At 45.3% G+C, this 22,648-nt stretch overlaps 2 protein-coding genes across 3 annotated transcripts in view; one reads left to right on the forward strand and one right to left on the reverse strand.

Moving 5' to 3' along the window:
- LOC124220082 (UPAR/Ly6 domain-containing protein crok) overlaps positions 1-22,648 on the reverse strand; it is a 152,893-nt gene that overhangs the window by 119,008 nt on the left and 11,237 nt on the right. The window contains exon 2 of one of the 2 annotated variants that reach the window (XM_046628512.2): positions 19,587-19,716. The exons of the other annotated variant lie outside the window; for it this stretch is intronic. The gene's annotated coding sequence lies outside the window, so the exon portion shown is untranslated. The remainder of the gene's footprint in view (positions 1-19,586; positions 19,717-22,648) is intronic. 2 annotated transcript variants of the gene reach the window in all.
- ci (cubitus interruptus) overlaps positions 1-22,648 on the forward strand; it is a 58,311-nt gene that overhangs the window by 25,942 nt on the left and 9,721 nt on the right. The window contains exons 2-4 of the mRNA XM_046628442.2: positions 17,687-18,039; positions 19,180-19,269; positions 21,983-22,192. Coding sequence (XP_046484398.1) covers positions 17,687-18,039; positions 19,180-19,269; positions 21,983-22,192 — 653 coding nt within the window. The remainder of the gene's footprint in view (positions 1-17,686; positions 18,040-19,179; positions 19,270-21,982; positions 22,193-22,648) is intronic.

The raw sequence follows: 22,648 nt of genomic DNA on the forward strand, positions 1-22,648 counted from the left end.
CTTCTCCTTCTCCTCCTCTTCCTTCACCTTTGCTGCGCCCTTGCTTTGCCTTTGCTTTTACCCTCTATACACCCAAATACCTTGACTCTAGGTGTAGAGACGCGTACCTCTACCTGTTGTCCGAAAGAAGAAACCCAAAATAACGCAACATCCCTTTCCTTCCTCCCTTCCATCCCCCATTTTAGAGGCCATAAAAATTCTACGTGTAATCTTATTGCAGGATCGTGGTATACGGTATACCGAGTTGTGTTACAATAATCAAACCCTTTTAGCGTCTTACTAAAAGCTAGAAATCCGGCAATTCTAGACAGACCACTCTCTTATATATACATGTATACTATAGGGGCAAAAAGTTGAAAGCCTTCCGAACGACAGAATTCTCTGCACAGAGATAAAAAAAAGAGAAAACACAAAGTTTCCGCTTGAATTTTTAAAATATAGTATGGGTATGTATAGTATCAACTCGAACAATGCTAAAATTATATCATTACATATCAATATTTCTTTTCCATTCCACACTCAGTTCAATACATTCTAATTAAAGAGTCGTAACTCTTTATAATAATGCGATAAACCGTGACCAGTCTTCACCTCTCCGGCTAATTATGCAGTAAATCTTGGAACTTGCATCATACCGTATGTATACTGGTTATATCGGTACAATACTTCCGAGAGTAAGCGATACCCATCGTTTTGATTCACGATCCGTAGGAGTGAGCGCGTCGGTCGATTTCAATGGATCAAGAGATTTCAAGTGTGTCGGAGCGCGGTGTAAATCTCAGGTATACCTAGCGTATAGACAGATTAACAGAGATGTTGTGTACAGGTACTTGCGTAACCCCAAAGCATGTAACGCGTTTATTGCTCTCGCCGCACGCGGCTCTTATCCAATATACAAACGCGCATGCACGCACGCATGCACGGATCACTTGCACTCGTGTGCATTATACATAGACGGTTGTAAATCGTGAGCTTATTAACGTCGAGATCTAGCCGCCGTGGTGCCAAGTACAATACCTCCTCGCACTCCTCCGGAGGAGAATCGGCTTCGGCTATCGCGTTTTATTAAATTATACCTGTATACACGATATATATGTATAGGCAGGTACCGCAGGTACACTTACTAATCAAAGTCAACTTTTATCTGTGTTTCTTTTACCGTCATTTTTCTATTTTTTTTTTTTTTTTTCCCTTCAACGCCTATCTTACGACGCGCGGTGTCGAATATGAATCACAACATGCACGAATGCAAATGAGGAAGTGTGTGGACGGAACGTGATACATGGGTAACGACAAATTCAGATAATGTGCGTGTACATGTGTATATTAGGGTGCCGCGCGAAGAAATAATTTGCGAATTTCCATCGTTGCACCCTCTGAAAAGTTTGTTTGGATTGAAAGGAAGATTTTCTTCAAAGATGAGCGTTCTACGTTACGTCTAAGATGGCGCTCAACTATCGAGAGGATTTTCTTTCCACCCAAACAGACTTCTGACAACCCGTTTGAATGATTAGAAATCACGAGTCGAACGACTTTCTATGTCATTTTTACTCATAAGAAAAGCTTATGCTACGTGTCAAATATGATGAGATGGACAACCGCATTTATCACTGATTCTATATCTATATAATGTTAGAGTGTTTCGGGAAAAAATGATTTGCAACTTTTTTAGAAGAAGTGAAAGATCGAATAAGCGCCATCTTAAACGTAACGTAGCATGTCATGGTGGAAATTCGCAAATTATCTTTTCGTTTTTTTAAAACTTCTACGTCAGTCCATCGTTGATTTGATTACGTTGGTAGTTGAATACTAGATCAACTGCAACACCGAAATCTAAGCCAATCACCCCCGGCTGATAATGAATTGTCAACGATTGTTGATCGGAAATTTAGTTTCACGTACCCCGAAAAATATTACTGTCAAATTATACGGTTGATTATTCGTGGTCGCATAATTGAAATAAAATCAATTTTTCTCCTTGTTGTCATTGCATAATATACAGACAAAACATTGATAGCTAACCAGATGACGATTAACCGTCTGTCATAATTTGTTTTAAACTCCACCAAGTCGGATCGCGGATACCGCAGCACTCACTGGTATTTGAAATCGGCAAAGGATCGCCGAGGTTAAGGAATGTTCAAGGCGCGTCGGGTTTGATCGCGAGCGGTGGCTTCGAAGGCGTCGGAGGCGACGAAGGCGGCGGCGGTACGCGTTCTTATTTAAACGCCTGTTGCGGTGACACGGCGGGGGCAGGCAAACAGGCAAGCATGTAGAAAAGGCAGTGAGAAGGTATATAAGGAGAGCCGGAGAGGAGTGAAAGAGGGAGAAGACCACGGGTTGGCAATTCCCCATATACATATATATATATATGTATGTATGTATATATACACACACAGGTAGGGGAAAGAAGAGGAGCGAGGGAGCCTCAACGAGCGAGCGAGCCAAAGAACGAAGGAAGGAACGAAGGAACGAGCGAGTACGTAACGTGAAAGAGAGAACCAGTTCTCTCGTTTCATTGCGTTCGTTGTCCGATAATGACGCATAGCGGTAGGCGGTGAGATGGGTATATACCTGTATGTAGGTATGTAAGTATAAGAGGATTCACACGAGCTGCTGAAGTTTCCCCTCCCATCCCATCGCGTCTCGACTCAAAGATCACCACCTTCGGAGGGCAAACAAATAAATTCCATAATGCAATAAGCCTCGTTTCTCATGTATCTACCTCTGCCGCCGCGTTGCACTTGCTGTATCCGTCACAGGAGCATCAGCATCAGCGAATTTCTCTACAAGTATAACAACGTAAGGAATATCAACAACAACAACAACAACAACAAGAAAGGGTGGGTCCTAACCGCGGCCTAACTGCGCGCTGTTTGCTCTCGGCTAAATTTTACGGGGCGGACGAACGAAAGAACGAACGAACGAACGAACGAACGAACGAATGGAGTTGGGACCGATGGACCGACGGACGGAGGGACGTTCGAACAATTACTGGTTGTTAAACCCCCCGGCCTCTGGCTGCACGCTCTCGACGACCGGTGCAGAACGACTAACCAACGTCGATCTGTAAGGGACTCGGTTTTGCGACCGCTGGAGCGCTCCGCCATACATATATATCTATATATATCATCCGTACACCTAGGACGCGCGTCTCAGGATTGGAGCGTCGGACGAAACGGAACTAGATATCGCGAAATCCGGATTACAAAACCTACGCGTATAACACACTCCCACACACACGCGTGCGCATACAGAGAATATAATATTGCGCCGAGAGGCTGCACCTTTTAGGGAGGGCCGAGGGCATAAGTCAGCTAATTGAGAGCCGAGAGATCGAAGCGGTTGATACGGATCCGTGTATGAAATATGATTAAGAAATTACCGGGCTGGATCTCTTAATTTCCTACCGAGACAGCGGCAGCGGCAGCTCGAATTCTCAGCCCCTTCTTCCTTTGATCGTTCGAGAAGAGCAGATCTTCGGTACGTTGCTGCAGAGATGCCGCTACGCGAGGCGAGGCGAGGCGAAGCTTGTACATCTCTCTGGTACACGGCGTAGCGCGTGTGCGCCACCACGAGAGGATCGACGTTATGCATCCAGCATAATCCGGGGCCTCTCTTTCTCGACAACCGGCAATTATCTTTACTAAACTAGGATCCCCGTGATTACACGGTTCGCTCACCTCATCCACCCTCACCCCCTTCCTTTTTCTCCTCCCTCTTCTTCTTTTTATTCTTCTCCTTCGACCGGCCCATCAGCCCAAGGGGTACTCTGAGCCCGACAGAATGAATCGATTGGAGAAAAAGTGGAAATGAATATACCAATGCATAAAATTTTTATTTCATTCATAGAAGGGATGAAAAAGCGGGCGAAATTACCGGACTTCAAGACGGTTAATATCGACAACCAAAGGCAATCTCACAATCATTTACGGAATAATTGCTTTCGAGTATAACGTCTTTCGTTATACTTTATGGGATATAAAATCTGCACTGTAGTAATGAATATGTATTATTATACATAAACGCAATAATAAATATACGAATTTTTTTTCACTTACTTTGCGGTAACTTAATGCATTATTTTTTTTAACAAATCTTAAGCCCTGTAGCTGAAGCTGAAGCTTTTCAAAGATCTCAATGCACTCCATAATTTTTACGATACTGAAATAAGTACACGCACAACGCAGAAGGATAAAGAATTGTGTATTCTATTGGCTTCCTCTAATTAGGCTGGATTTTGCTGTTGCAAAATAATTAGTCCGATTCTTTGAACTCGAGTACGGTTATTTAAATCATATACAACCGTTGAGTCAGACTGAAAAAAAAAATATTCTGAAAAATATTTAAAAAAACTCGTTGATTAGTTTTAATAAGAACAAGTTGGTGTTCGAGTTTCCAATTTTTGCACTGATTTTATGATAATCACTGTAAGCACTAGCTGTAATTTTTTTTAATAATCTTGTCACTATTTCTTGATAGTTATTATTTTTTTTAATAAATTAATTAATTGAATTAACATTCTACGACTAATTGGTTGACGACATATTCTGGCATGCTTATATTCCATTGAAGTTTTCGTTCGAATCGACTGAATTATCAAACCGCACGTGTTTCACGGGCGATGAACTTCCTTGATAAAATGGAGTAATATTTCTAAATGTATTTGAAGAAAATAATTTTAAAATTGTAATGATGTATTCATTTGGTTATTAGAAAAGATATATTGGACACCGAATTGTGAAGTGTAAACTTTAGTGTTAACTACGTGGATGTGAACGAGAATCCGATATCGATCAGCAAGAAGACGGTATAATATGTACATATATATGTATTGTTGTATTATACATATACATATAACGATGTGCAATGGATCGTATAAAAGACCTACAGAGATTAAAAATAACTCGTACGTTAAAATTTTCATCCAGTTCGTCGAAACGATCGTTTTATGTATATATATATATGTGTACATATACATATAGAGTCCGTATATCTATAAGTGTGCCAAAATTCTTGCGAGCAATAAAGAATAAGTACAGTTTTACTGCCTACTTTGAATTTTCGTACGTGGTGTAATAAATCCTTTCCACTAACTGCCAGAATGCAAACGAAAGAAAAAAGTTCCACATTGCTGGTATACAGAGCTTTTCACAGACCGTATATAAAACGAAATGGCAAAAATTGTCTTCACATTATTTCAGCAATACGGCTCTCGCGTATAACAGTATAAGGAAATTTCTTACGGCGTCGAGGAAGAGCGCAAAATCTGTCGGAGAATTAAAACGCAGATGCAATAAATCAACGAATGACGTACCACATATATACGATACAACGATAATCCGCATGCGTATGATGCATTATAATAAACGCAGGGTAAACAAAGACGTTTTATTTAGATTTCTCAATCACTGAATCACTGAATCACGGTACGTTAAATTTGTCAAACAATGCTAGTTGGAACGCGGTTGATTGTTTCCGGTACAAGTTAAGGATTGTTTTATTCAAACAAGAGATTAGGATTGTTCGCGATGAGCGCTCGAGCGAGCACTTTGTATTTAACAGAAAGTCAGAGGCACACGCCCTGCTTCATGCCTATACCGGTACAATAATAATATCGAGCGTCGCGTACGTATTAATACGAACATAGAAGCACGCGTGAAATATATAATCGTTAAACCGTCTGCGGGAACACAGTACACGAATTGGATAAATGCAATTACGAGTCCCGCGGCGATTCAATGATCCTGTCGAAATACGTCAAGTACGGATCGGCGAGCCTTTTGCCGCGAGCGAATTTGACGCCCGCCCGTCGCGACGCGTCGTTTGACCGAACAACTTTCCGGGAACGAAAAAGGGTTGAGGGTTTGCAGGATGAAACAATGCGACTCGAGGGGTCGAATTCCGAGGAGGAGGCGTGGATGCGGGACAAAGACGATCGGGGGGTAAAATCGGTAGATCGATCGAAAGGGTGAAGTGGGAAAATAAAAGCGTCGGGTGTGTCGTATCGTCGACGAGACGGACGTTAATAGGTCTGGACAATTATAGGCTCTGTAACTACATATACATATCCATACATATATGTATATAAATATATATGTATTATATATATGTATATGTATATATACCTCCATTGCACAGGCGCGGATCGGCGACGTTATCCGGTCGGTTGGTCGGTTCGAAACCGCGCGCGTTTCTTTATTTCAATCGTCGACGTCGAGGAGGCTTTCGAAATATCATGCCTCGCCGGCTGCTGTCACGCAGGATGTGAGTTTTTGCCCCCTGCCGCCGCCGCCGCCGCCGCCTTCTTCTCGAAGCACTGTGCAAGCTCTCGTCACTCTCGTCGAACGGTATTATTTTTCTTTCGCCGGTAACGACCCCACGTTCACGCCGCGCCCGCCTTTATATACTCCAAGCTCTCTCGTCTCATGTCCGAGATGAAATGAGGAGAGATGAATATTTCGGTCGAACCCGAAGGAAAACACAGACTCCTACGCTATATATTTCTAGACGACTTTCGTGACACAGTTGCGAGGAGTGCAATATCCTGAGTTAACCGTCTCACCGGCGAAAATATCCAGGTATATTAGAGAGACACGTCGATCGTCGACTAATACCTTCAACCTTCAGCATCCACTGCCGGATGTCGTCGACGAGCCCAGTATTGTCGGATCTTAGACGAAACTACACTTTATAGGGAATGAGAAAATTTGAATTATACCCTCGAAAATTTGGGTCGTTAAAAATTTTTTAACCATTTTCACCGTTCAATTACTATTTGTATTTTATTATTATACACCTGTTCTGAATTCTTTAGACCATTAGAATTTTATGGATATAATTGAAGTGACCATTTTCCAAAAACTACTGCCAAACGTACAGATTTTTTCCTGAGATTTCGAAATCATTCAAGCCGGGTCATTTGAAATTCTTTAGGGTAATTCCGGGTGAGACGGCCGAAAATATGAAAGATGGCGCACGGTATAGCTGCTTGTGCACTTTACTGTATCGAACTACGCTGTGAGCCATCTCTTACCTATGGCTATGTCACCAAGATTTACGTTAGAACATCGAAGATACGCAACGTCGAGTACCAACAAGGCAAAATATTCGTCTTGCTCCTTAATACCAAAACGGAACACCCTGTATATATGGGGGTCTGTATAAGTTGGCGTACAAAAGCAGGGAGCTCCCGAATGTTTCTCAATTAAGGCGTTCAATCGACTTGGCCGGTTGAGAGTTGGAGCAGTGGGGAATTCTTCTGGGAACCGCTGAGCTCGCCGAGGACTATAACACAGAGAGAGAGAGAGAGAGAGAGAGAGAGAGAGAGAGAGAGAGAGAGAGAGAGAGAGAGAGAGAGAGAGAGAGAGAGAGAGAGAGAGAGAGAGAGAGAGAGAGAAAGGAAGCAAGCAACCTGGGACAGCGGAAGGGCCGTAAAGCTTCAGATGAGAGGGACGGAGAGAATGAGAGAAGGACGTACGAGTATAGACAGAGAGTACGCCGGATGATAATTGAGCAAACGTGACTGGTGATCACCAATCTCTATATATGTACAATACGTAAAGCATTATAGTATATTATGAGATTATTAGGCATAAACTTTACCTCATTCAGTCTTACGAGAGTGAAAAAAGAGTTATTATTAGGATATATAAAATATATCGAAAACCAATAAAAAGCTAATACTTTACAAGCTCATCCTAACTGATGCCTGAGATTAAGACGTGAATTCATATAACATCAAACCCGTTTCGTTAACACTTTTCACGATTCACGGGGTGAAGATAAAGCGATGCGGGGTTAAGATAGGTAGGGTGGGAGGGTGGGAGGCTCGGTAAAAGACGTCTCAATCATTTACCGGAATGAAAGTGTTGATAGTTCCATTCGCTGCTGTTCAAAACTCGATGCATGGGAGGCTGACTAAGGCGGAGTAAAATAAGGAGGAAGCAGCGCGGGTGACGACGACGAGGTTATACAGGCGAGCAGAAGAGCAAGGACGCGATGCAATTAGCAGTGCTAACAAGGCTGCGGGAGTTGAAACGGGGGCCCCTGCATTTACCATTCCCCGTTTAACATATACTTACACGTTACACATATACACATATAGTAGGTAACTTAGTATACGTATGTACAATGTACACACACGCATACATACAGGTACCTACAACGCGTGTATATAACATAAGTGTAGCTAGGGCGATTATTTGTTTACTTAATTCGAGGTTACACTTGGGGCACGTGTATGGGTGTGGAGGTAGAAAAAGGGTGAGGGAGGGGGGGGGGGGATCAGAAAGGAAGAGAGGGAGGGAGGAAGGCATAAAGGAAAAGACGCGCAAGCGAGCAAGCGATAATTATCGGGGCCCCATGGGCGCGGGCCTCGCCCGCGAGAGTTGGGGTCTTAATTGAGGCGTGGGTAAGGAAGGGCGTCCTTGTTTCGTCGTTGCCGGGTCGTCCTGCAGGCCTCCGGCATGCGCCGGGCCCCGGACCGGGGCCCGGGATGAGCGGCGACCGGCGGAGAGAGGGTGAGGAGGGTAGGGGGAGACCCACCCCGACCGTGGAAAGAGTGAGATACATAGAGAGGTAAAGATAGAGAGAGACGGAGGCGGCCTAACCGGTCCTCCTACACTCGGTGCTCTCGCAGCCCGCGGGGTGCAGCCGCCTAGCAGGGACCAGAAACGCGGTGCCCCGGGACCGCGACGATACGATACGGGAAACGGGGAACGGGGAACGCCGGGCGCGGTGGTAGCGTACCCACCGAATTATTTATGGGGCCTGATAGAGACGCCGCGCCGCTACGGCCACGTTCTCCTTGTCTACTAGCCGGGGCCCGGGACTCCGGGACTCGGGACTTAGGGTACGGGAACCTGGAACTGGGAACTGAGACCGACGAGCCACGCACCGAATACCAGTTCAGCCGCGACGAGAGAGTCTTCTTGTATCATGCCCACCTGTAGTATCCTCTTGTTACAGACGGCCGGATCCACGTGCTCCTTTTCGCGATCGTTTTACCCATGAGTAAAAGTCTTCTTTTACAGGTGCAAGCTGCGCGGAATCGTGGGACGAACGGGATTCAATCTCTCACGATAAGGGATGCAAATCGCGGTTTCGACATTTTTAACCCTTATCCTGTCACATGGTTTTTAGTATACGTTGGCTGTCACGTGGGGTCTTTCGCTTCTTTTTAAGTGCTCCAAATATTCAGAAAAAATTCATGCATGTCCTTCGAGGCGTCTTAATTACTTAGTTGGGAGAAAGACGCGTGCTTTCTAGTTTACAAGATATACCCCATGTGACAAGGTAAAGGTTAAATCTTTACACGAACGTCTTTATTCTTTCAGGAAAATTCGTAAAATAACTTCGTTTCATTATGATTGAAGAAGCGTATTGTTTACACCTTTGTTAATCAGTAAATAAATTATTCCGATCGTCCCAGAGTTTTGCTGGCATTAAGAGATTTATTCGAGATATAACAGTGCCTATAGAAGTTTGAGGATGAAGTTCGTCGGGGAAGGTTATTAATTGACACTTACAAAATTCTTCGTTACAAATTTTGCGACGTTTCAGCTGGACCCAACCAGCTATCATCAAGCTGCTTATTCAAACTTGTTCAAGCAAAATAATATAAAAATAAAATCGACTAAAATCAAAAATTTACATTGCCTGACAACCGTTATTACGAGTATAACGAAAATTTCTTGCCACCGTACTGTATGAAATCATTTCGTAAAATCCGTAAAACTCTATTCAACTCGTTAAAACTTTTTACTGCACTCCGCGAACTCCTTATAACCGGATGAACTTGAGTCGTTTCGTAGAAATACAGAATCACGTTTAACAGGTGTTTTGAGGAATATTTTTCTCAACGTATAATCGTTTTTCTGACAAACATCCAGATTCACTTAAGTTATGCCAATTTTTCAGACCCATGTGATCGAGTATTTTTGTGGGCTTTTTTCCCATATTCCTCGACCCCAACAGGCAAAAGTTTGCCTGACATCCAGATTTTATGACCGCCCCCACTGAAGCGTAACATATTACATAAATTTCGGCTTGGTTGACCGCGAGAAATTTAACGATTTTATTTATGTGGTGTAACGGTTTTTGAGTCGGAATATTAAGAAGTATAAGACATGCTATGTAAGCTGTCAATGTATATCGATTACCTTGTTATATGATATTCGTCGCACTTTTTACCAAGTTTTTATACGCTAATACTGAATCCCCAGTTTACCGATGCCTCGTATTATCGTCCCTGCCAACTGAAAAGTCGATCATTTCACACTCAATCACTTGTTTCGCATTGAAATACGGTGAATAATTAATTAGAATTCCTAGTACACAAACTTTGCAGATAACAATTGTGCGTTACTATAAAAATGTTCAACTAATATTGCACATATATAATAATTGAGATGTCTCACTAAGAATCTCTTGAATGTTTCGTCCGATTTAGAAGAATTTGATCAATTGTTGATTTTTCTCAGCCTTGAATACGATCCTGAATAATTTCAACTAGCCACGAAGTAACCGATATACCTACACAGCCTTGTACGTTCGTGATTGAATATCTCTCAGGACTAATATCCGTAATCAGTCCGTTAACGAATGAATCAAAACCATCGATGCATGCCCCATAAGGATCCTTGGCACTACTTTACCGAAAAGTATCGATATTAAAAATACGTTGCACTACTTTCAAATATTTCTCTCCACGAATCCCACATGGATGAGTATAAGTATATACAGAAAATGATGCACACAAATACGATGAAGAAGCGCGCATCTTGGTGAGTCGTTAAGCTGCCCAAGCGGACGCCGGTGGCGTGGGTGTCTTCGAGCCCGAACGAGGATTGGTGATGGTAATGGTTAGAGAGGAGGCAAGGGGAATAGCAGGGACAAGGGGAGGTTCGGGTGTACGGGGAAAGGCAGGGCCGCATTCCCTTATTTATTGCCCGGAATATTAAGTTACCTTACTACCACGGTGCATCGGCGCAGGTCGCGCTCACCCCAATACCACCGTGTTATTTCAGGCCGCGTGAGAAAGAGAGACGGGAAAAATAAAGCCTCGAAGACGGTGAAGATACAAGATTCTACCACGGGTAGAAAGAAGGAGAGAACTAGGGAGGCGCTACAACGGCGAGGTATCGAGATATTCAGGATTCGATGTGGTTTCTCTTGCAAGCAAGAGTGTTGTCGTTACAACCAAATACCCTGCGCAAAAAATATCACATCTGACTCGCAAAACTGGCCAAACGTAGAGCAAGACGCATGAAAAAGAGTTTGGCAAGAATTTGTGACAGCGGTGGGATGCGTTGAAATTCAATTCATCGTCCAACGTGTTCATTCTCGTCCTTTCAAATTGAGCAAAAAAGAAAAAAAAAAGAAAGATGGAAGGGGGACATGATAATCGTGAATACGTTACATGGAGAATGAGGTAGTGACAGCGTTCCTGGTTCTCGAGTTTAGTTAGCCGGTGACCGGCTAACGTACGACGACTCGACGAGAGCCGGGGGCTGGAAGCTGGATGAAATGAGAATAAGAATAAGAAGAGAGGGAACGAAGGAACGAACGACCGAGTGTGAACTTACAAGCGCTTACCTATATAAAACGCGAGAGACCGTGAGGGTTCCAGCTCGTAGTTCGCTGCCGGTCACGAGGCGACATCCTCCTCTCTTATCCTTTCCCTCTGCACCGCCACGTTCCCTGCCTCCAACACGTGAAGAGGACTTACCGCTGGTCCGCCCCGCGCGACAAAGGAAAGAACGAACGAACGCGAGGGTGATAGGAGGCGAAGGAGGAGGTGGTGGACCAGTTTTCTCGGCTCTCGGTCGTCGCAGTGCCCAGATCGGGTCGGTGGGTAGTCCTTTTTTATAACACGTACCCAGAGAGAGTCCGTTCCATAGAACGGAGGGCCTCGACGTGAGATCACGCGTCCCGATTAACCATCGAGCAGAGATTTCGCGGTAATCACTCTCTTATGCAGCCTTTACAGTACCGGAAGACCTAACACGTCTCCTTGATGTTCCCCGTAATCGCGATGTGCGAGATGTTTCCCCCGTGCAATCTGTTGCTCAGAGTGACGACCGAAATTTTATGGGTACCACCCTGCGGTGAAGAATTGCAGATACGAGATTGGAAGCGGTGAGAATTCGTTCGTGGATAGAATACGAAGCCGAGAGCGAGATTTCGGGACCGAATGAAATACGACTAAGAGGGCCCTGCAGCAAGTCGGTCGAGTGTGCGCGGTGGGCAAAGGATCGGAAGAGAAGGAGTCTGCGGTTGGCGCAGACGGAGCGATGAAGACATTAAAAGGGACGAGGATGGACGCGAAATTGGTTGTGAGATTACTTGGGGCGTCGGTCCGAGACCCTCTCACCGAGTGTTGGAGCATGGTCAAGAGTCGGCCGTCCATAAGAAGAATAATGCCGTTGCGGTGGTGGGATCAGGATTTGCGACGACGGATTTACGAGAGCAAATAAACATCGTTATTATCCAGCGAACACCCAGGGCGTCTACCAATTCGCGTTGTACCTGAAGAAGGCTTGCAATGCAATTCTCCCAATGTGGATTGGCAAACATCGCCGCCACTCGTCGCCGCGATTTCCCCTGCTCTAAGTTTCCCGAGTATAATCCAGCGATTCGTATGCTTGGTACCCGGCTCGTTTGACTCCTGGCTTCTGGCCTCGAGACCGAAATGACGCCGCGGCTGTAGTAAGAGAGATAAAAGAAAAAACACTCGCGCGAACTTGGCCGACCGGAATCATCGATATTATTGGAAGTGAAATCCGCCGATCAGAGTGTCGAGCTAAGGGTGCTGGAGTCCTCTGGTACCCAAGGGCCAAGGACTTCAACATGCCGGTGATGTTGATGATCGCCTGGAGAGGAGAGGAGCCGCGGTGGTCGTCAGACAAGCAGGTATGCGCGCTCGATACCTAGGCCGGGTTTTAAGGAGGCGCGCCTTGAACTGCATTAGCGGATTGCATGCTAATGGGGATCCGGTGACCGATCGGGCGTGCAAATGACTCCATTACCCTCCCCCTGATTCCCGTTCCGAGTCACACATGCTACAAACTGCTACTGCTGCTGCACGTTTCGTTGCGTACCTACTGCAAGCCAAGAGAACGCCATCGCGACTTTATTTCTCCCTTCACGAACTTTGTGACACGACGTTTCTACGTTACTTCACACCTTTCGTGCGTGGATAGGTGGATACCTACTCTACAGGTATCATCACTCAAAGCCATCCAGCGGGTACAGGAAATAGCTATACACCTGTAGCTTCTTATTATTATACCCATCAATCTGTTTGTCTACCTTTATAATATCTTCCTTCTACCTTGTGCTGCAACGGCTCTCACTCTGACCTTGTCCGCATGCCTTCGACAGGTGCATGAATAACGGAAAGATTACATGCGTCGCAGGTAGCTGCCCACCGCGTAAATATAAGTCGAACCGCTGAGTTGATAAAAATTCCAACAGCACAATAATTTGCGATTCATCATCCTCGTGAAAACCACAAAGTGAAATCCATCAAGTTAAGAAAAGGCACGTTGGTTTAAAGGATTACTGTACTCCTCGCCAAGTTTCCCTGCAGTTTGTGAAACGAGTACTTGAATAATATAGCATTCCCAGCTAACGGTGTAATAATAGACATATAATTCCCGACACTTGTCACAACTGTCATAATATCTGCCAGCAGCATACCTAGTTCCCCTCGCGTTGCAGCAGGCGGCGCCCGAAAAGATTAAGATAGGATGAAACGGGGGTTAGCGAGTTAGCTCGTGAATCATTAAGATCACCGACGGCACGAAGGTTATGGTGTATACCATACCGGCATGCAGCATCACCGAGGATGAAGTAAATTAGTAAAAGGGTCGTACACGTAGCGCCGGGGTCCGATGAAGAAAAAAAATGTAGAAGAAGAAGTAGAAGAAGAAGAAGAGCGTGTTGAGGTTCTGGCGGAAACGCGTGGCAGGCAAGAAAGTGTAAAACAGAAATATGCATGCCCATTTCCATACCAGCAATGCCGTCTGCAGTCGGGGTGTCTCGATCTGCTCCTAGTCTCCTGCTAAATATAACGCGTTATACGACTCAACTATTGACCCGCCAGCCAGCCAGCCAGCAAGTCAGCAAGTCAGCTCGTTCGTTCGTTCTACGGTTAGACGAGACCGAGTGTGCATCCTCCCTTTCATCCTTGTCGTCGGCGATTTTCCGAGTCTCCAGAAACTGCGGCAGTAAGGCATAGACGGTACCTTAGATGCTGGCCGATGATTCTCGGTGCATCGCGGCATGTCTCCTTATACTCCTCCTCATCCTCATCCCTGTACCGTGCAGTCGTCATCGTCGTCGCAGCGATCCCGTCGACGAGTCGGCAACGTGTCCGCCATATGGTATCCCTCCGCCGTTTCGTTTCTCTCCTCTTCTCTCATCTTCTCTGCTCTTCTCTTCTTTTCGGTATAGTCGCATTCGGTACCACAGAGCAATAAATATCACAACCTGAAACCCGGCGACGAAGCGTCAGGGTGCGGTATGACTATTCTTCGTAGAGCAGTTGTACGAAGGTACGGTTCCTCCTTTCCTCGTGCAGCTTGACTTCACATGGCGCGCCAGCATCCGCCTCCTCTCGATTAGTCGTCGCCGATATATTATCACGATTATACACAAAATCCTCCATACCTATATCGATTCCATATATCCGTACGCGGTTGAGGAAACTCTGATGTACACAAACGGGCCGACATGGCAGCCATGCGTCGCCCCAGGCCTGTGGATCCTCGGCGACGGTCGGCCCGCGGTAAAACGTCAGAAAAATTCATGCTATCGAGGGAGGAGGGTTGCTTCCGGTCCCCACGCGGCGCGGTAAGAGTTAACGACCTGCTTTTATCTCTCGCGCGTCCGCGGCGTCTCGCGCCTTATTTCCATCTGTCTCTCCCGATCTCTCTCGCTCACTCTTATCCCCACTATCCTATCCTATCCTATCCTATCCTATCCTATCCCATCCTCTCTCTCTCTCTCACTCACTCTTGTTCGCCCGTTGACGAACAAGGACCGATATAATGCGGTGGTCATGAAGGCGTCTGAGGGACGGATTTACAACGAGAGCTGCAAGGCCCCCGGCGTCTGGTACTCGAAATAGAATCGGACTGTCCTAGGTGAAAAAAAGGATTCAAAGAAAAGGGGGAGGAGGTAAAAAAACGACTACCAGTTGACGATGTTTTCGTTGTAATTAAGTCCCCCTCTCCTCTCCTGCTCTCGTTCCTCACTTCACTCACCCCTCCTCCTCCTTCTACTCCTCCCCCACCGCCTCTTCCATCTTCTCTCGTACCGTTCTCATGACACGTCTTAACTTCGGCCCAAGGATATAATTGCGTATTCCCGAAGGAACGGCGGAATCGTCCTTGTCAGAAGTCGGTGCGCGGCGCAAGACGGGCAATTACGGAAAGACGTGAACCCCGGGGTAGGATAATATTAATACGGGATAAATCGTTGTTTCCGATATACTTACGTGTATACCTATATACACGAGGAGATATTTCCTCGCGTGCGGTTAAGAGGTCTACTACTGCTGATGCTGATGCTTGATGCTGATGCTGATGCGGGAGCAGCGGCACGGGCGTTTAGTGAGCTATTAACACTGCAGCAACGGTGGACTCGCGGATGTATGGTACATACGTATAACGCGTACATAGACGAGAGGAAGAAGAAGGTGGGAAAGAGCAGGGCGTGCAGAGGAAGGAGAAACGGAGATTTGTGGACTCTGAGCAAAGACAAACAAAACGCCCGAGTTATCTTTACTTGGCAAACTTGCCGAGAGACCCCGACTAATATTTATACAACGACGACGCGGGTTAAACATACCACTAGTCAAATCAAACGATATAATCCGAATTCAAACAAGGCTCTTCCCCCCTTTTCTCTCTCTCTCTCTCTCTGTCTTCCGTTTTCCGTTTTCCAATCCCCCTCCCCCTTTCGCCACGCTATCCGAAACCCACCGACGCCTCTTCTTTGCCCCACGTATAACTACGTGCAAGCACACATGCAACTACCCCCCGCTACCCAGATACGCGTGTGCACACATCGGCGCGTGCACGTCGTCCTGGCGCCTCTCCCGTGTATACACGTTATAACGAATTACAATATATGCCCCGCTGCAGTACCACCAGACATACCGTTAAGCATTCCGAGACACGGTTATCAAATTTCAAAGATACGTCTGTAAGATCGATGAAGAGAAAATGTCTTTTTTCATTTTTTTTTTTTTTCCATTTTAATAATCGATCAAACTTATAAACGTTTCAAAACCTGTTTTTTCTCTGTCTTTGTTTCCGTATACTATTACTGTAATACTATAGCTATCGGGATATAGGAACTGTTTGGGTATAAAAGATGCCCGTATAAAAACACACTCTGTATTCCGAATCAACACTTTATTATAAACTATACGTGAATCGAAAGAATTCTATCACCTTCAATTTTTCGTGGAATTGTAATAGAGCAAAAAGAAATTTGATAAACAAGAATCGAATTGGTTTTAATTGTCCAGCAAACTGATTGATCATTGATGCAAGTCTGACCAAAAATTACTCATACTACTACCAATGAATATGCGCTATACTGTAAAATCAAATATCATACCTGTCATCATTTGTTCTTCCACTCTAACCGCGAGTAAGTATGCAATAAAACAAAACAACCGTGCGATCGACGAAGCGAGGATAATGTATAGGGCGTGAATCCCACAGCCTAGAGAGTTTAAAATACATATAGTATACATTATACATATAAACCTATCCAGACGCAAGAGTTATGGAGCGAATAAAATCATTCATTCGTTCGGAGAGTCATTGAGATATCCACGATGGGTCTCAAGTCCCGAATCATCGGATTACAACGTGACCAAAAGACTCCGCGCATATATGTTAATTCCAATAAAGTCGTCGAGCTGAGAACGACGAACGAAGCTTGGCGCGCCCGCCTTTGTGCAGCAAGCTTGTTTCCCGTCGTGTCCCGACGCACGAGTTGGCGCTTCGACTGCTTCTGCCAGAGTGGCATGCAGCAAGAGCTCAGTCAAAGAGTTAGGAACAAAACGATATCGAACGAGCGTCGCACAACCTCCTCCTCGCGAGCCATACAACGAAAGAAACGCGACGTTGAGACGGCAGAGACACGCGCCATTTGCCAGAGCGCCAACCATGACGCCCGGCACCCATCGCTCAAACGTCAAAGTACTGCACCCGCACCAGATAGCAGCAGCTTTCTTGTCCCCCCCTCCTCGTCGTTGACGAATTTAGGATAGTTTATTACCGGTAATGTGGTGGCTCGAGTCTTTCATTTTCTCTCACTCTTTCCACCTTTCGTTTTTTACTTCATCTTTTATCATCTTCTCCTCGACCCGCGCGTGCCGTTTATCACTTCTATATTTATGTGTAGATATCCATATCAAGTTACCCTGTAATAATTGCACAGCGTTCAACGAACAAGTTTACCTGCACAAAACGTTTTTCAAACTTGAACAATTTTTTCTATCGATTACTTATAAGTACACTGATCTTCACTGAATACTACACATTGATCCGTCGCATTTTCGCTTCGAAAAAGTTTCCTAATCTACATATTTGGTATACCTATAACAGATAGGATATTGCGAATAAGACCAATTAAGCTCAAGATTTTATTATTTTTACAGATTATCGAGTGGAGGAGCAACGACGATCGGTGGAACCGGTAGTCCAGTGGGAAACAGCGGTGGTAGCGGTAACGCGAACGGCGGTAACGTAGGTGGAAGTGGTTCCGGTCTGAGAGGAGAACAGAGCGGAAGCGGGAACGGAGACGAAGGTGGTAACGCCGAGGGGCGAGGAGGTGAAGGTGGAGGCGGAGACGCCGGCGGCGGTGGGAACGCGAGTTCCGGTACCGACTTCCTCCGCAGAAGCCACCCCCTCTCGGAGCACACTCTCCACCCCGCGTATCGGCTCAACTACATGGACCACCTCTACCATCAGCTCCAGGCCTCCACGCACAGCCCCAACGCCTCATTACACGGTAGGTATAGATTAAGAGCAATTTAATTGTACACGTATACCTCGAAGCCACGTAGTAATTACGGAATTTATTTTATACCGTGCAGAAGTCGAGATTCCTCAAGTGGAAATGAAAGAAACTGCTTTGAGCACACCTGTATTCAACTGCAGGTATAACACACGAGCCACGCGTTGAGGAATTTTCAGAAACTCAAATACCTATGCCGCGAGCATTGCTATTGAAACTCGCCCAAGTCTGGAGACGTTTAAAACGTGGAGTTGTGGGAAATGCTGTTACCCCGTATTGGGAATCCCGTTTCTCCCCGTAATAGGCGCCAACTACTTTTTTCACTTCAAAGAAACGCCAATAATAAACATAGCGCGCGAGATCGGAAAAAGTCTCAGACTCAAATTCCTAAAGCTTATAAATCTCCACTGCATCTTGTGCGTGTAATCAATTCCCCACCTCATCCCCATCATTTCATAGTTAACGTTTCGTAAACAGTCCATAACGTTTGTACGGTTCATTGTCATTGGTAGAACACTAGGCGCATACGCAATGAGCATCAAGTTTCGCTAGTTATTAAAAATCGCGTGATTTACATTCGTATACAAATTATCCCGGGACACGGACTGTCCGCGTCCTCGTCTCCGAGTCCAACAAAATGTATTCCACCCCATTTCCGCTTCTCGTAAAACGAAAACTTACATATTTCGGATGTCTGGCAGTGTCTGGTTTGCGTTTTTATGCTCATGCGGCATACTCGATCCCGCAGCATGCCGCACGGTTATTGAGACCGAAACCACTGCCGCTAATCAAGACAAAGTCCACCATTCTCGGTAAAAAAAATTAGACACCATATCGAGTTGTGGGGCCGCTGAACGAGGAGGAATAGGATCAGGCCGAAGAGTGGAGGGTTTTAAGATTCTCAAGTGCAGGTCCTGAGCCATCCTCTTCTCTCGAGCTCATCAACGCCCGCATATCCGCAGGAAGTATCGTTCAACGCAGCGCATGCGTCCGTTCCGCGCTCCCAATCATAGGACACGGCCTTCCTTCCAAGCCGAGCGTACGTTCCGCGGGTACGAGGAATACGCGGCACGGAATGAGCAATTGACTCTTGTCAATACTTCTAGCTGACATTACGTTTACGTTTGATTTCAGGGCTGGGTGGTTTAGGACCGGAGTACCTCCTGCACGCTGCCGGCCCCGCGAGCACCCTCGCCTCGTCAGAATTTCCCTTCTCTATCGATGGTAAGTCCACCAAGATTTTCGACCAATTAACAATCAAGCCTGACCTCTCCCTCCAGGGCAACCCGACACCGAACCCCGATCTTATGGAGGATAGAGGTAAGGAGGACTAGAGGGAAATTAAAATGGCGTTGATGCAGCTAAAGTTCCACAAAGCACCAATCAGGTCGAACCCGATTGAACTCTGATTGCTAAGCGCCAATCAGATTGTTTCCCTTTTTGCGTATGAGCGCCATTCTGGTGACTTGTTGAACCACCAGTTGCTGCTTTTTAGTCGACACTTTTTCGATTGAAAAGCCATATGAGATACTTCTCCTTACCTCTGTACTCCGTACCCGATCTTCTACTCATCGACGATCCCGTAGCACCGCGTTGATTGAGAGGAGACGGAGTGGACAATGACCGGTATTTTCATCATTCATCTTTTCTTTTCTCAAACAGTAGGTTCGCCTGAAAACAGAGTAAGTGACGGAATCATTTCACGGTTTTTGAAAAATGATTTTTCATTCCCGTGCATCACCATAGTGTACAATTTTTACAATGAAGTTAACGGTACGCTTGGCACATTCTCTTATAAATAATCGCCACATAAGAATATTACGAGAGCCTTTGAAGAAATTACTTATGAATTCATCGGTGCTAACTTCATTGAAACTATGATAGATGATATTATGATTGATTTAATTGGTTGAAATAACTTTCTAATGTAACGAAAAAATAAAATCAACACTGAATGGGTCGTGACAGCGTTTGAAAAAGGCACATTACGTTGAACACCTACGTTTCATATAAATCGAGGATACAATTGCGTTGAATTGTGAAGGAGACACATAATATAAACCTTCGTGATGTATATTTGCAAAACTATAACGTAAGAATGAAGAAAATCGCCAACATCATATTAAACTAGTGTGATATTTGTCGACATTAAAATCCGTCATAATCTGACCACGCCACACTTGGATCAAATATCTCGATTCAACCGTGCTCTCTACATGTTAACGAGTATCTGACTGTTGACTGATTTCCAGTTTCACACAAAGTACGTAACTGGAAAAGCGTGTGTTGTCACGTGCACGCGTAGTTCGATGACTGCTCACAGACTGTTCCCAGTAGTATAGGTATACTCGCAACCGTTTCAAATTTAGAGAGAATGGACACACCAAAGGTATAACGTTGCAACATGATCAGACAGTGGCAAAGTAAAGTTGGATGGTAAGAGCGCGAGACGACGATGTACACAACAAAGAAGAAGAAGAAGAATGGGCTGCTGCTCGTTAGGAGAATCGGGAAGCTCGTTAACGCTTCGGGAGGGAACGTTCACGGTGAAGAGAACGCGGTGGTGGTACTCGGGTCGATCGAGCGTACCGATTGGACCAATTTACATGTCTCAATCCCAGGGAGCTCGTAGGTCTCGCGAAGAGTCCGGGTACCCCTGGACCCGGACTCCCGAGAAGCCTTTAAGACCGGTACGTTCAACGTGTCGGGGCAAGGGGTCAGCGGGTCGCGGACGAGCAGCCCCTGTTCGTATACTCGTTAAGAGTCATTACTCGCGCGATATATCGCCCGATAACGCGCTGCGTCCGGCCTTCAGACCCCTTCGGGGTACCGAGGCGAGCCTTGGCTCCTCGTGCCCGGGCAACGGGCCCCGAGTCCAAGGAACGACGCGTTACCGTAACCCTATACACCGGCGGGCAACCGCCTGGAAACCCTGGGGGTGTCGGATATCGCCTTCCCGACCTCAACGAGCGACAACTAAGTGTCGAAACCACCGCGGCCACAGCTAGTGTACGATAATCGGCGAAAGTGGTTTGCGTTACCACGCCGCAACCCGCTCGCGGCTACTTATCGAGTTAAGGGCAGCTGCCTCAGTTGCGGTCGCGGTTAACGCGCAACGTCCTCAACAAATTGTCCAATATTAGACGTTTTTCGTTGTTATATACTAATACGCTGGCGTTGTATTACCGTAGCCTAACCATGTTACTTTCAAGACAGTCTTTCTTGCGGTGACAGAGAAAATTAGGGGTGAACAATGAAGATGTCAGGGTGTTTAGCTGTCGGAAAAATCTGGAAAATCTGGAGTTGTCAGGGAATTTGCATGCGTCTGAAAAAGCCGGGAGATGTCGGTGAATTCGGGCGTGGGTCCTGGAAATTCTTACTTTCTTCCTCACTACTCTACGATTCTTTGAATTGTAGAAAATTACTCTTCGTAAGAAGATTGGAGGGGTTAATGGGAAAGGGGGACAAAGGGTGAAAAATATGGTTTTTGAAGGAATTTTAAGAATTGATAAATTGATGCTTAGCACTGTGTGAAAAATGAAAAATACAAACAAGTACGAAAAACCGTTAATACTCTCAGGTTGATGTTTCTACCGTCAGGATTCGAAAGAATGACTAATCCTAATCTTCGATTAATTTCTTAAAATTGTCGCGTTTATTGATATATTTGGTAATTGTATTTGAGCAAAATTATACTGAAAGAAAAATTGGACTATTTTAACTTACACTGGAGACATCTAACGTATAATTTTTAACTAATTTACATTTAAAAAAAAGTAAATTTGTAAATAAAGTAAGGTTGAAATGAGTCCTGGAAGAATGTCTATTTTCGTCTGGAATATCGGGAAATGTCAGGGAATTTGATAGGTCACTCACGCTAGATACCCTGGATGTTGAGAAATGCAAATTTTGTATTTTCGCCGCTTCACTGTTTCAGCCTCTTCGAGACTAGGCAGTCCAAGAGCCTCAGCATCAGCATCAGCGTCAGCGATCAGGGCGAGCAGAAAACGCGCCCTGAGCAGCTCACCGTACTCGGATAGATTCGACATCGACAGCATGATACGATTCAGCCCCAACAGCCTGGCATCCATCGTAAACGGCTCGAGAAGTAGCAGTGCAAGCGGAAGCTACGGCCATCTTTCCGCAGGTGAGCTTTGCGTTCCCTTCTTCAACGTCCTTGCACACATTTTCTACTCACACCAAGGCCGAACGAAGTTGAACGCGATGAACAGAGACCGAGCCAAGTAATGAATGGAGTGGAATATCACAGTCATTGCCATTCGCACATGTGTTAGCTAATACTTTAACTATTTAAACGCCAATAATCGTAAGACGTGTCACGAATTTTAGTATAGGTGCAATTGAAAATATAAAGGAGAGAGATAGAGAGAGAGCGCGAGAGAGAGAGAGAGAGAGAGAGAGAGAGAGAGAACGGATGTGATTCATGATTATGAGTCTTTTATAATTCGAGATGTAAATTTGTCGGTTCAATCACTACGGCGTATTATTAATGATGTGCAACGTGATAAATTAGTTAAATTGAACAATGAAAGTTGTAAATATAACTGACAAAAATTGAATAACCTCGTCCAAACGACACAAC

Source organism: Neodiprion pinetum, chromosome 1, assembly GCF_021155775.2.
Source record: "Neodiprion pinetum isolate iyNeoPine1 chromosome 1, iyNeoPine1.2, whole genome shotgun sequence".
In the NCBI taxonomy this organism is placed as follows: domain Eukaryota; kingdom Metazoa; phylum Arthropoda; class Insecta; order Hymenoptera; family Diprionidae; genus Neodiprion; species Neodiprion pinetum.